Source organism: Hyperolius riggenbachi, chromosome 5, assembly GCF_040937935.1.
Source record: "Hyperolius riggenbachi isolate aHypRig1 chromosome 5, aHypRig1.pri, whole genome shotgun sequence".
Classification (NCBI taxonomy): Eukaryota; Metazoa; Chordata; class Amphibia; order Anura; family Hyperoliidae; genus Hyperolius; species Hyperolius riggenbachi.
This window is the reverse complement of record NC_090650.1, coordinates 184,856,414-184,870,852: the sequence shown is the minus strand read 5'-3', so window position 1 is coordinate 184,870,852 and position 14,439 is coordinate 184,856,414. Positions and strand designations below refer to the sequence as shown.

Sequence of the window (14,439 nt, the reverse complement as noted above, 5' to 3'; positions counted from 1 at the left end):
TATATCCAACGTGTAAAAATCTTTTATATATAATAAATAACATCTCTGCTGTAAGAATATCACTAGTATTTACTGGATGGTCAGTGAAATGCAGAGATGAGATGCAGATTATTCTGCGTTGAGGGAAGGAACACACTAGGCAGAATGGCATGAGTTTTCCCCATAGCACACAGTGGAAAACGCAAATGCGATTCTGCCTATTGTGTTCCTGCCCTGATGCAGGTTTTTGAAAATTTTGTATGCAAATGTGTGCAATCCCTTTGCTCATTAAAACAATCATTTGGTATGTTGTTAAGATTGGGTTTGGTGACTAATAAGTTATACAGTAATACTATACTCTACATTTGCACTCCCCGCAGAGCTGTTGTGAACATTGAACACAGAGGTGTTGTCTATCACCCATAAACCTGGTTCAGATTGTGCATGAATAATGTGTAATAGAGGAAGAATCCTCTCATTCTCCTGCAGAGAACCTGCACATCACTCTTACATGTTAGTTTGCCTAGGGCATAAAGGATGTGCTTTGTTCTGGTCTGCACCCTTTACAAGTACTTACCAAGGACTAGTTTTGATTTCTATTTAACAGGTTCTCTAGAGCCATTTCTTAAGTTTAGTTAAAATGCATCTCTGGTGTACAAAAAAACCCCCACAGAGGTCCGCTAATGCTTTACCACTTGAGGACCACAGTGGTAAACCCCCTAAAGACCAGGCACATTTTAGCTAAAATGGCCACTGCAGCTTTAAGGCAAAGCTGCAGGGCCGCACAACACAGAACACAAGTGATTCCCCCCTCCCCCTTTTCCTCCCACCAACAGAGCTCGCCCCCCAGTTGTGGTTTTTTTTTTTTAAATATTTACGTTCACTTTTTTAAAAAAAAAACCTTTCCTCTACCTTCCCCAGCCAGCCTCCCCCCCCCCCCCCCCCCCTGTCCCCAGTGCAGCGCTGCTGCTGTTTGCAGCGCTGCGCTGTGTAAATAGACGGCGATCTCGCCGTCTAACATTCTCCTGAGCGGCAATGGCCGCTCGGAGACTGAAGAAGGGGCGGAGCTCCGCCCCCGAACATGAGATGTGCGCGCGATCGCATGCAAATTAGAGCCCCAGGACTTGATGCCAATTGGCGTTAGGCGGTCCTGGGGCTGCTGCCGCGGCCATGCCCATTGGCGTGGGGCGGTCGTGAGGTAGTTAAAAGTTAGTGTCCCAACACATTGTCTTTTTAGTAGCAGTAGGGTATTGTAGATTCAGTATTGTCTTTTTAGTAAGATTCACTCTAACCCTATATGAGCTGCGTTCAGATTCGTAGATCTGCCCCTTTGATAAAGAAAAGGCCAGGGCCATTTTCTGCAGTTATAGAAAAGCTAGAGGCCTTTTTCTGCATGGTGGCAGGGCTACACGCTGGAAGGATGGCTGACGAGGTAAAGCATCAGCTTCCTTGCCCGGAGCTTTTTGTTCCCAAAAGCAGATGCCATCTTAATATAGCTTCAAAGGACAACTTGGGTGAAAAGAATATGGAGACTGCCATATTTATTTCCTTTTAAACAATACCAGTTGCCTAGCAGCCCTGCTGATCTTTTTGGCTGCAGCAGTGTCTGAATAACACCAGAAGCAAGCATGCAGCTAATCTTGTCAGATTTGGCAATAATATCCGAAACACCTGATCTGAGCATGCTTGTTTAGAGTATGTGGCTAAAAGTATTAGAGGCAGAACGTCAGGAGGATAGCCAAGGTAGCTGGTATTGTTTAAAAGGGAATAAATATGGCAGCTTCCATATCCCTTTCGCTTTAGATGTCCTTTAAAATTCCTACGTGTTGGCAGTGATGAGATGCTTTTTATGTTACATACTTTCAATCAACAAAATTATAATATGCAAATTGGAGGATTCTTGAGTCGGTGGAATCCTAAACTGAGGAATCTGTGTTGGAGTCAGAGGATTTTTGTACCAACTCCACAGCCCAGTTAGTCGTCTATGTGGTATCACAGGATAAGTCCCACCCCATTCATATACAGCAATGCCAAATTGTATGTGGGACTGTAGTAACAGGCAGGGAGGCGATGTCCAAGCGGTAGGACGGTGCAGGGAAGGGAGAAGCTCTCAATCAGTTGTGCCATTTGTCAAGAAGATCTGTATAGATGGGTAGGCACTGATTGGCTGACAGTCAGGGAAGACACGTCACCAGGTCTCCCAGCAATAATGTGTCGATGTGCAGGACAGTATTGATAAATGGATATGGAGATAGGTGAGTGGAGGGGATGGAGGTAGAGGAAGTGTGACACTCTAGTCACATGAGGAATGCCATATTGGTGTGTGTGTGTGGGGGGGAGGGAGGAGTAAGTGTGCAATATGTCAAAATAATTGACACAAACTATAGTACAGGTTGTACAGAGCAACCATATAAAATATATAGATCCTGCAAGCATGCAAGGTGCAGACCACTCAGTTTGTCATAGCAGGTCTTGCTACACTAAGGGCTATATATATATATATATATATATATATATATATATATATATATATATATATATATATATATATATATATATATATATATATATATATATATATATATATATATAATGCTATTAATTATATATAACTGGGGAAAGTGGACTATAAAAAACTTTCTAGAGCAAAGTCCTCATTTAGCCCCCTGGGAGCCAGGGTGTCCACTTGGAAGTTTCATCCAGCTTCAAATTGTAATAAGTTTTTGTCCAGGTTGCCTCCTCTCACGCCATTCTTCCACTGTTGGAAACACTATGTTTAGAGGGTTTCAAACATGTTTGGTATTCAAATGATGTGGCACTGCCGTGTCCTGTTTGTTTTTTCATGTCCCCAATATGCTAGAGTACCCGCTGTTTCAGCAGTCTCAGAGTCTTCCCAATGTACACCAGATTGCATTTACACCTAAAGGCGTACACCACTCCTGGAGTGTTACAGTTGACTTATGTCCATTAGATTTGGAAGTAAAGGTTTTAGTTGTTGACTTATGGAGGCATGACTTGCAGTACTTGTAGGAACCATTAGGTTTAGGGGACAGCCAGGTGAATTGTAGTCCTAGTTTAGTGAATGTACTGTGCACCAGTATCTAGCATAAATTTCTGGTGCACCTGCAGCCTCGGACAGGCCCACCGAACCACCGATGGTCCCATCGGTGGGCCCCGGCCGTCCCGCCTCCTGGGGGCCCCAGTGCTAAAAAGGAGGGGGGCTAAGCGCAGGAAGGGGGGACATTGTGCACAGATCGGCGGGGAGGGGCGGAAGCCTCCCCCCCCTCCCTCACCTAGGGGCCCCCCTTCCGCGCTCCCCCCCCCCCCAGAATTGCAGCCAGCGGCAGCAGCGGGGAAGAATCACTTAACGGCATGACGGAGATCCGTAGCTCTGCGTGCCGCTGGCTGGTCTGTCTCTGTCTCCTGAACTGACTGTCCAATCACGCTCTCGCAGGAAGTACTGCGAGAGCGTGATTGGACAGTCAGTTCAGGAAACGGAGACCAGCCAGCGGCACGCAGAGCTACGGATCTCAGTCATGCTGGTAAGAGATTCATCCCCGCTGCTGCCGCTGGCTGCAATTCTGGAGGGGGGGCCCCTAGGTGAAGGAGGGGGGTGGCTTCCGCCCCACCCCGCCGATCTTTGCCCGCTGCCAACCTGATTGCGTTTTGGGGGGGGGGGGGTATTGCTGCCCACATTACGATTTTCAGGTGTCTGCTGCCTACATTGTGATTTTCAGGTGTCTGCTGCCCACACTGCGATTTTCTGGTGTCTGCTGCCCACATTACGATTTTCTGGTGTCTGCTGTCCACATTACGATTTTCTGGTGACTGCTGCCCACATTGCGATTTTCTGGTGTCTGCTGCACACATTGCGATTTTCTGGTGCCTGCTGCCCACATTGCGATTTTCTGGTGACTGCTGCCCACATTGCAATTTTCTGGTGCCTGCTGCCCACATTGCGATTTTCTGGTGTCTGCTGCCCACATTACGATTTTCTGGTCACTGCTGCCCACGTTGCGATTTTCTGGTGTCTGCTGCCCACATTACGATTTTCAGGTGTCTGCTGCCCACATTACGATTTTCTGGTGTCTGCTGCCCACATTACGATTTTCAGGTGTCTGCTGCCCACATTACGATTTTCAGGTGTCTGCTGCCCACATTACGCTTTTCTGGTGTCTGCTGCCCACATTACGATTTTCTGGTGTCTGCTGCCCACATTACGATTTTCTGGTCACTGCTGCCCACATTGCGATTTTCAGGTGTCTGCTGCCCACATTACGATTTTCTGGTCACTGCTGCCCACGTTGCGATTTTCTGGTGTCTGCTGCCCACATTACGATTTTCAGGTGTCTGCTGCCCACATTACGATTTTCTGGTGTCTGCTGCCCACATTACGATTTTCAGGTGTCTGCTGCCCACATTACGATTTTCAGGTGTCTGCTGCCCACATTACGATTTTCTGGTGTCTGCTGCCCACATTACGATTTTCAGGTGTCTGCTGCCCACATTACGATTTTCAGGTGTCTGCTGCCCACATTACGATTTTCTGGTGTCTGCTGCCCACATTACGATTTTCTGGTGTCTGCTGCCCACATTACGATTTTCTGGTCACTGCTGCCCACATTGCGATTTTCAGGTGTCTGCTGCCCACATTACGATTTTCTGGTCACTGCTGCCCACTTTTGGGGGGGTATCTGCCACCAACCTGATTGCATTTTGGGGGGTATCTGCCGCCAATCTGATTGCATTTTGTGGGGGGATCTGCCGCCAACCTGATTGCATGTTGTGGGGGTATCTGCCGCCAACCTGATTGCATTTTGTGGGGGTATCTGCCGCCAACCTGATTGCATGTTGTGGGGGTATCTGCCGCCAACCTGATTGCATTTTGTCGGAAAATCTGCTGCGATTTAACTACTTGATGAATTATCATGAGGCATGTAACTACTTAAATATTTTATCTAAAATGTATCTGTTCGGACCTAATCTCTGTGAATAACACCGCTACTTATGTTGTGTTTTTTTTTTTTTTAAGTCTGCCCATGACTCATCGTGACCACGCCGACGATGTTCCAGTGCGTGGTGACACCCATTTACTTTCGCTGCGGCGCGCTGTGCGCGCCGCATGTGGACATATCCCTATTGGAGACTGTCCTCAGAAGTGCTCACAATCTTTTCCCTACCATAAACTTATGCAAAATTTCTAGAGTACATGTGTATGTGAGCCCAAAATGCGGGGGAGAGAAGGGGATCAGGGGGGGGGGGGGGCAGGCTGAAACTTCCTTGGTGGGCCCTTAGTGTCCCAGACCGACCCTGTGCACCTGTATGTTATACCTGGCCATGCAGGAGGGAATTTAGTAAGGTCCTAGTCTTTATGCAAGATTCTATAGTATAGTTCCATAATATGAAAGATCTTATGGGATTGGTTAGAAAAGCCGCTATTAGTCCCACCACACTTTTCTGAGTGTGAAGCTGGTTGTCTTGCTAAGCGCCGCGCGCTAAAAAATAGGTGCCCCATAGCAGTAATGTAATACTGCATGGGGCGTGTAAGGGTAATTCGGGGCTCCGGCGTTTGGCGGACCCTGAATTACATCTCCATCTGAGTTGCGACAACTTCGAGGGGGAATAGTATTTACCGGCGCTGGAGAACTTTGTGGCAGCACGGAGAGCTGTAATTCGGCTCGCACTGCGCCCAACTCACTGGCGACACAAATATATGTAAGCTTAGAGTGCTCGTTCTATTCTGCAAAGTCTCAAGTCGTTCTGAATACTTTGCTCTCTTGTATGCCTTCTCTAAAACCGTTTCAGGAAAGCCTCTTTGTATGATTCTGAGGCGGGTCTTTTTCAAAGGTCTGTTCAGTCGAGCAATTTCTACATGGCCTCAAAAACTGGCCTGTGTGGATGCCTGCTCTCAGTAATTACCGGTGTGCACCCTACCATCACAATAATGTGTTTGCGGCTGTGGTAAATGTCAGTATTGAGAGTCCTTTTTTTTTTTTTTTTTTTTTTTTTCTTCCTCGATTACATGGACAAATTTTGGTGTGTTTGCATCTGTTCAGGGTATGGCCAGCAATCCAAGTTTGTTTCAGAATTCTGAGCCCACCTTTTTGTATTGTAGTGTTGTATTACCCTGTAGCATAAACTTATAAAGATAACATTGCGATTGCTTTTTCAGGAAACACGAATGGGAACCTTCATTGGAGTATACTTACCATGTTTACAAAACATCCTTGGCGTTATTCTTTTCCTTCGTTTAACATGGATTGTTGGGACAGCAGGAGTACTTGAATGTTTTTGCATTGTCCTGATGTGTTGTTCATGTGTAAGTATAACAGTTCAGATTACTGTTTACAGAAGCGAAGTAATGCATTCCAGTTGCACTTTGGTATAGTAGAAATCCACCACAAAAAAGACCGCTTCAATAATTTGTTAAAGGGCCTTCAGCCAATCTACAGTCGTGCTTTCAATGCCCATGATATAACCCCTGCAGATATTGTTGTTTCAAATGCAGCAACCTCACTGTTGTCATTTTTATTATATCTGAGCATTTACAATATGAAAGAAGCAGACCCATGGCTAATGCAATTTGAAAATTTGAATTGAATTCAGGGCTGGATTCACCATAAGGCACTGTAGGCATGTGTCTACAGATGCCTGATGATGGAAAGGCGGCTCACTCTCCCTGAGTGCCTCTCTCCTTCCCTACGCAGAATCCTGGTCAGTGTAAATGAGAGGTTACTCACCCTGCTTCCTGCATTCCAGAATCAGAATCCATTTTATTTCGCCAAGTAAGTTTGCACCTACAAGGAATTTGCCTTGGCAGTTGCTTAACAAACGCAAACAAAAAAAAAAAAACAAGGGCAGACAGTGTGTATATTACAAGTCAAGGACATTTATGCAAGTATAGTGGCAGTAAGCAATGTGAGAATTGTTCATTTACAGTTCTGTGCTGATTACTTTCAAGTCCTAGCAGCTCTAGCGTGGTTCAGCATTAAGTATGGCTACTGCTTGAGGAAAAAAGCTGTTCCTGTGTCTGGAGGTTTTGGTAGCGATTGACCGGAATCTTACTCCTGAAGGCATGTGCTGGAAGATAGAGTGAGCTGGGTGAGAGGGGTCAGAGGCAATTTTGGTCGCTCTCTTTCTGCACCTGCTAGCGTAAAGATCCTGCAGGGAAGGTAATCTACAGCCAATTATCCTTTCCGCTGTTCGGATGATGCGCTGCAGCCTCCCCTTTTCTAATGCTGAGCAGGAGCTGAACCATACAGTCATAGATGATGTTATGGTGGATTCAATAATTGCAGTGTAGAATTGCACCATTAAATTTTGAGGTAGACCAAACTTTTCAGCTGCCGTAGATGGTACATCCTCTGTTGCGCCTTCAGTCGGAGGCACCTCTAGCTACTTAAAGAGAATCTGTACTCTAAAATTTTTACAGCAAAAAGCATACCACTCTATTCATTGTGTTCTTCTGGGCCCCTTTGTGCTGTTTTTGCCACACTCTGCTGCAATCCTGGCTTGTAATTAACAGTTTTAGGCAGCTTGTGATAGGCTCACATAAGCAGAGTGTGTGAGTCATACAGAGCCTGCAGGGGGCCTGCAGAGGTTGTGTATCGCTTCTATCCAATCACAAGCAGCCCTGCACATTCCACACATTCAAGCCTTAGCCCGACAGAGCCCACATAAGGAAACAGATTAGATCATATAACAGAGATAACACAGCCACTGTGCAATTAGGAAAGGCTGCAGTAAGCCAGAGCACATTAGAACAGGCAAAGGAACTTATAGGATAGAAGAACTAAGGCTGAAAATTTTGTTACAGAGTCTCTTTAATGCTGAGGTACTTTTAGCTACCTAATACTGGGGATACCTGCAACTACCTACGATGTGCAAGGCAGGTAAGGGAAAAGTGACAGCTGGGCCAGCCAGCAGACTTGCGGTGCAGTTTGGCTGGTGTTTGTAGGCTCATGGATGACGAAGTCTAGGGTGCCAGGACATCTGTGCCTATAGGCTTTTGTTAGGTAAATCCGGGCCTGATTGAATTGAAATGAGGTGATCTAATATTGTATAAATAGTGTACATGCAAACGTAACCTTTGTTTGTTTCCGGTTATAATGTCATGACTGCCTTAACTGGTTAAAAGCAAAGCACAAAAGTGAAACTTCTAATCTATGGAAGTAAGATCATTGTGACATGCAATTTTCAGTGATAACATTGATTTATGTGTTTGATTTTAACCACTTAAGGACTGCAGCCTTAAAACCCCTTAAGGACCAGACACTTTTTTTTCCATTCAGACCACTGCAGCTTTAACGGTTTATTGCTCGGTCATACAACCTACTATCTAAATGATTTTTACCTCCTTTACTTGTCACTAACACAGTTTTGTTTGGTGCTATTTGATTGCTGCTGTGATTGTTAGTTTTTATTATCTTCATCAAAAAAAACATGAATTTTGTCCAAAATGTTTTTTTTTTTTTACTTTCTGTGCTGACATTTTTCAAATAAAGTAAAATTTCTATATACATTTTTGTCTAAATTTATTGTGCTTACATGCCTTTGCTCAATAAATAGACAGTATAAATATCCCCCACAAATGACCCCATTTTGGAAAGTAGACACAGTATTCAGAGAGGGGCATGGTGAGTCCATGGCAGATTTCATGTTTCTTGTCACAAGTCAGCAGAAAAGGAAACTTTTTATTTATTTATTTTGTTACAAAGTGTCATTTTCCGCTAACTTGTGACAAAAAATAAAATCTTCTATGAACTCACCATGCCTCTTAGTGAATACTTTGGGATGTCTTCTTTCCAAAATGGGGTCATTTGTGGGGTGTTTTTACTGTCCTGGCATTTTGGGGGTGCTAAATTGTAAGCACCCCTGTAAAGCCTAAAGGTGCTCATAGGACTTTGGGCCCCTTAGCGCATCCAGGCTGCAAAAAAGTGTCACACGTGGTATTGCCGTACTCAGGAGAAATAGTATAATGTGTTTTGGGGTGTATTTTTACACATACCCATGCTGGGTGGGAGAAATATCTCTGTAAATGAGAATTTTTTTATTTATTACTTCTCCTGAGTACGGCGAGACCACATGTGACACTTTTTTGCTGCCTAGGTGCGCTAAGGGGCCCAAAGTCCTATGAGTACCTTTAGGATTTCACAGGTCATTTTGAGGCATTTGGTTTCCAGACTACTCCTCACGGTTTAGGGCCCCTAAAATGGCAGGGCAGTTTAGGAACCCCACAAGTGACCCCATTTTAGAAAGACGACACCTCAAGGTATTCTGTTAGGAGTATGGTGAGTTCATAGAAGACTATTTTTTGTCACAAGTTAGCGGAAATTGATTTTTGTTTTTTTTTCACAAAGTGTCATTTTCCACTAACTTGTGACAAAAAATAAAATTTTCTATGAACTCATCATACACCTAACATAATACCTTGGGTGTGATGTATTGGGTGCGTAGACCAATAAGACCGCAATACATTCTTTTTGACTAGACCCATGTTAAGGAGAAGGCCCAAAAACATGTTAAGTTTGGAAACTTGGAGTGGTTTCCACCGAAAAGGCTGGGCATGGTAGCGTCTCGGATTGGCGGTTGCGTATAGTGTGGCATACCGGTTGGCCACAATTAAGTCGTAGAGATCCACGGTGCAGAACAGATTAAAAAAGTCTAGCGCCGATCCTAGATTATCTGTCTCCACCTGGACTCCAGACTGGGCGGTGAAAGGGGGCAGTACGGGTGTGGCAGAACCAGGGGATTGCCAATTGGGATTTGCCAGCACCTCTGGGACACTATGGGCAGTACGGGCCCGTTTTTTGCTAGTGGCTGCGACTCGGGTCTTAATGCACGTGCCACCGAACCAGTTTCTACTACCATGCTGGTGCTCCCTGCTTCACCAGGGTCTATGGGAGTACTGATGCTAGGTCCAGGAGATGCTACGCTTCTGGTGCATGCCTCACCAAGAAAACTTGGATCAGCGCTAGCACCACTCTGCTACCCTTGAGTCTGATCCTGTGCCACCTGCGGTCCAGTGACATGGGGTGTGGTACGTCTGGCTCTAGCCGGGGCCTCAACCTCGTCATTGCTATTGGTCAGAGAGCCACTGCTATTCACCGGTTCGTATTCTGACCAGGATGATTCGTCGGATGAGGCTTCCCAATCGCACTCACCCCACTGGGCCAGAATCTCGGCGGCCTCTTCAGCGGAATACTCCTTTTTTGCCATGGTGGACTGCTAAATTTAGGGGGTATTCCTCTGAGACTACCCAGGAAAAAGAGCACCTACCTAGTAAAAGGGAGTACTTGTGAAGTAGAAAGCTGTGGTCACTGAGTTTTGATTAAAAAAAAAATTAAAACTGATCTTTACAGTGCCACAGTTATTGTACAGTGTTTTTTGCAGTGATCAGAAAAAAAAAATTCTGTCACTGCGGGCTGAACGCAAGTGCCAAGTGCAGGCGAACGATCAGGCCTGATCGGTCAAACACTGCGTTTTTAGTGTATCCTAGTGACACTTATATAGATCTGACTGCGATCAGTAGTGATCACTTACAGATACTATATGGTAGCAATGCTGATTAGCGACAGTGATGATGCTAATCAGCAACTAATTAGTGACTGCGGTGTGGTGGGCTGGGTGCTAACTGACGCTAACTACCCAACGAAGGGCCCTAGCTAAATAATTGGCCTAACTGTTAACACTAGTGATACTAAAAGTGACAGTTTTCACTGATCACTGTTTTTAGATCACTAGGATAGTGACGGGGTGATCGGGGGGGGGGGGTTCTGAGGGGGATCTGAGGGTGTGGACGGGTGATCAGAAGCCCGCAGGGGGCAGATTAGGGCCTGATCTGATGGGTAGGAGTGCTAGGGGGTGACAAGAGGTGATTGATAGGTGATCAGGGTGTGATTAGAGGGGAGAATAGATGCAAGCAATGCACTTTTGAGTTGATCAGAGGAGGCCTGAGGGTGTGGGCGGGTGATTGGGTGCCCGCAAGGGGCAGATTAGGGTCTGATCTGACGGGTAGCAGTGACAGGGGGTGATTGATGGGTGATCAGTGGGTGTTTAGAGGGGAGAACAGATGTAAACAATGCACTTGGGAGGTGATCTAAGGGCGGATCTGCAGGCGATCTGAGGGTGTGGGCGGGTGATCAGGTGCCCGCAAGGGGCAGGTAAGGGTCTGATCCGATGGGTGACAGTGACAGGTGGTGACGGGGTGATTGATTGGTGATTGGCAGGTGATCAGTGGGTGATTACAGGGGAGAATAGATGTATACAGTACACGGGGGGGGGGGGGCACTAGGGGGGTCTGGGGAGGATCTGAGTGTGTGGGGAGGGGTGACCAGGAGCCCCCAGGGGGCAGTTTAGGACCGAACGTAAAATATAGTGTTGACAGATAGTGACAGGGGGTGGTTGATGGGTGATTAGGGGGGTGATTGGGTGCAAACAGTGGTCTCAGGGGGGGTCTGAGGGGTGCTGAGGGCGATCAGGGGGGAGGGGGGCAGGATCAGTGTGCTTATGTGACTATTACAAGGGCTGCCTCCTCCCCTGGTGGTCGCTCGATCACTGGGACCACCAGGGGAGGAGGCAGCCTGTATAATACACTTTGTATACATAACAAAGTGTATTATACACTTTCTTTGTGGCAGATCAGGGGTTAACAACCCGCCGGTGCTGCTAACTGGCCGGCGGGTTGACGTTGCGGGTGGGCGGAGCCTAATGCCGGCATTGATGCGCGCGTTCCTCGGCTAATTAGTCCCCCAGGTGCCGCCGCCGATCTGTGTTACGCGGTCCTGGGAGTGCCACCTTGCCGACGCCCATAGGTAGTGGGCGGTCGGCAAGTGGTTAAGATTGTCAGTTGCCTATTTTATTTAAATATTAAAGATAATAATAAAGATATGTGAACCGAGCCAAAATAAATATGTACTGGTTCTACTTCCTGATTCAAGGAAGCAGACATGTTAACAGCCTGTGCTTTCAAATAAGCTTATCTGATATCTCTGCTGTGGCAGTCATGTGACACAGGGGAGAGATCAAATTACAACTTGTGATTAGACACAAATGAGGGGGAATTAGACAGGCTAAACTCTCTAAATACATGTCTCTGTTTTCTTTCTGTCCTGTGTAAGAGTTTGGGTCCACTTTAACCTTTTCGGGACCATGTGAATGAGATCCTACGCCGCACTTGTGGCTGTTCTAGCCTGATGCGGCGTAGGATCTACGCCGGCCCGAAATTTCCGCTCCCGACGCGATCGTGCGCACCCGGAGGGGGAGATCAAGCTGTCATATGACAGCCGACATCTCCCCCGAGTGATCAGCAGCCATCGCGTATGGCTGCTGATCACACGATCACTACGATCGCCGTCGGATCGTAGTGATCTGTTTGACAGCTGCGGCGGCAGGGGGGGGAAGGAAGAGGATCCACTCACCTCCCTGCCGTTCCAGCGACGATCGGCGCCCCCCTCCGCTCTGGCCGGCATCTCCGCTTCATCTGACGTCAGCGCCGGGTCCCGGCTTGATGACGTCATCAAGCCGCGACCCGGAACTGCTCGTCAGATGAAGCGGAGATGCCGGCCGGAGAAGAGGGTCCCGTGCGGCTCATCGCTGGAGCCTGGAAGGTAAGTGAAGGCTGCTGGCAGAAGGGGGGGCCCAGGCCACCAAGGGGGGACACAATGTTCGGCAGCCACACACGGGATCCGGCCGCCTGACCCCCCCAAACGCGCACACCCCCTTCCCGCCAAAAATGCCTGGTCCTTAAGGGGGGGTAGGTGGCCGGTCCCGAAAAGGTTAAAGTGGTATGAAACCCAGAATTTCTTTTTTTGCTATAAAAGATTATTTATATCATATAATATACTACCACAATTTTTTTTAAAGTAAAACAGCATTCAAACAATTAAACACAGGACTTACTTTTTCAATAGAAAGCTCCCTGCAGTGAGAACCGCATAGAAACTGGTGATAACATTATCTTGTGTTTGCTTAATGAAGTGAAGAATGTAAACATTCCCTGCCAGTGCATAAACTCCTTCTAATATGTCCAGAACACAGGCAGCAGCTCAGAAATCATTACTGGGTACATTACTGGGTACATTACAATTTAAATACAACAGTTATGAATAAAATGCAATGGCAGCTTTCAGAGCAAATAAACTATACTTTGGGAACTTGTAACCGGATACTTGTGCACATATATAATAACTGTATGGGTGATAAAAAGAAAGAAACCACATTTGTATTGAATTTTATGTCAATACGCTTTAACGTTAACCTGAGATGGTTCACTATCGCTAATTTTTACTTACTCTGGGCTTCCCCCAGCCCTATGAGCTGCGCTCAGTCCTTTGCCATCATCTTAGGTCCGCTTCCGCCGCTACAATTCCCGGTAATCTGGGCAGTTGCGGCCTTCTGCGTATACGTGTCTCAGCTATGCACGCACCTCTTGTTGCACTACTGTCCCCTGGTGCGATCTGCGCAGAACACTCCAGGGGACAGGGTGCGTGGGGCTGGGCCTCAACTGGTGGCGACTGACCGGATTACTGGGAGTCGTACTGCCAGAATGGAGGGGCTGAAGGGGACGGTGAGAGACTCAGTGCTGCTCATGGGGCTGGAGGAAGCTCTGGATAAGTATAAATTCGCAATGGTGTACCATCTCTGGTATATTTTAAAGAGGAATTTTCATGGTACTCACATTGCATTTTAACATCTGCAACATTTAACAAAACGTTTTTGTGCATAAGTATTTTAAAATAGCGTTGCATTACAAGTATAAACAAAACAAACTGTCCGAACTAGGGCATTAAGGCACTGTGCTTGCAAGAGTAGAGTATGCCTGTGGTTGTAATTAGTTTTTAGAAGTAAGAATTATTGGCTCTGGTTACCTTACCATTTCTTTGCCTATACTGTAATTTTAAAATGAAACTTTTTGTTTATTTTAGACAATGTTAACTGCTATTTCTATGAGCGCAATTGCAACTAATGGAGTTGTACCAGGTAAGCAAATTTTCCTTCATAAAAGAGCACATTTCAAGATTCTGTCTCAACTTTTGTTTTTAGACATAGTAAGCTGTTTGGTATTAATTTGGTATTAATTTGTAGAGAAATAATGAATGGAAAAAAAATCTATGTTTTAAATAACAAAAAATGAATCCATAGCTGACTAATCGCGGTACAGTAGTTTCTGTCTAGGCACACCAGTGTGAAAAAAAAGGATCACTATATCCACGATAAAAATTGAAAAAAAAAACCAAAAAACCGTATTTCTTGCTTACCTCAATAGCACCTCACACACAGGCAGCTAAAAGGGGCACTATGGCGAAAATTATGCTATTCCCTTATCCCCGACATCAGTTGTTTAATATTGACTGCATAATTTTCTCCATAGAGCATGTGTTTAAAATATACGTCCTGACAGCACTTATGGTATGTACAACATCTGACCTGTGTAATTACATCAGCTGGTTCTGACGGGGA

The 14,439-nt window shown here is 46.0% G+C and overlaps 1 protein-coding gene across 5 annotated transcripts in view; it reads left to right on the top strand.

Moving 5' to 3' along the window:
* The window catches only part of SLC12A7 (solute carrier family 12 member 7), a 715,067-nt gene that overhangs the window by 277,915 nt on the left and 422,713 nt on the right, over positions 1-14,439 (top strand). For 4 of the 5 annotated variants that reach the window (XM_068236472.1, XM_068236469.1, XM_068236470.1 and 1 more), the window contains exons 4-5: positions 6,152-6,298; positions 13,905-13,959. In XM_068236472.1, coding sequence (XP_068092573.1) covers positions 6,152-6,298; positions 13,905-13,959 — 202 coding nt within the window. The remainder of the gene's footprint in view (positions 1-6,151; positions 6,299-13,904; positions 13,960-14,439) is intronic. The other variant, XM_068236473.1, reaches the window with a different exon arrangement.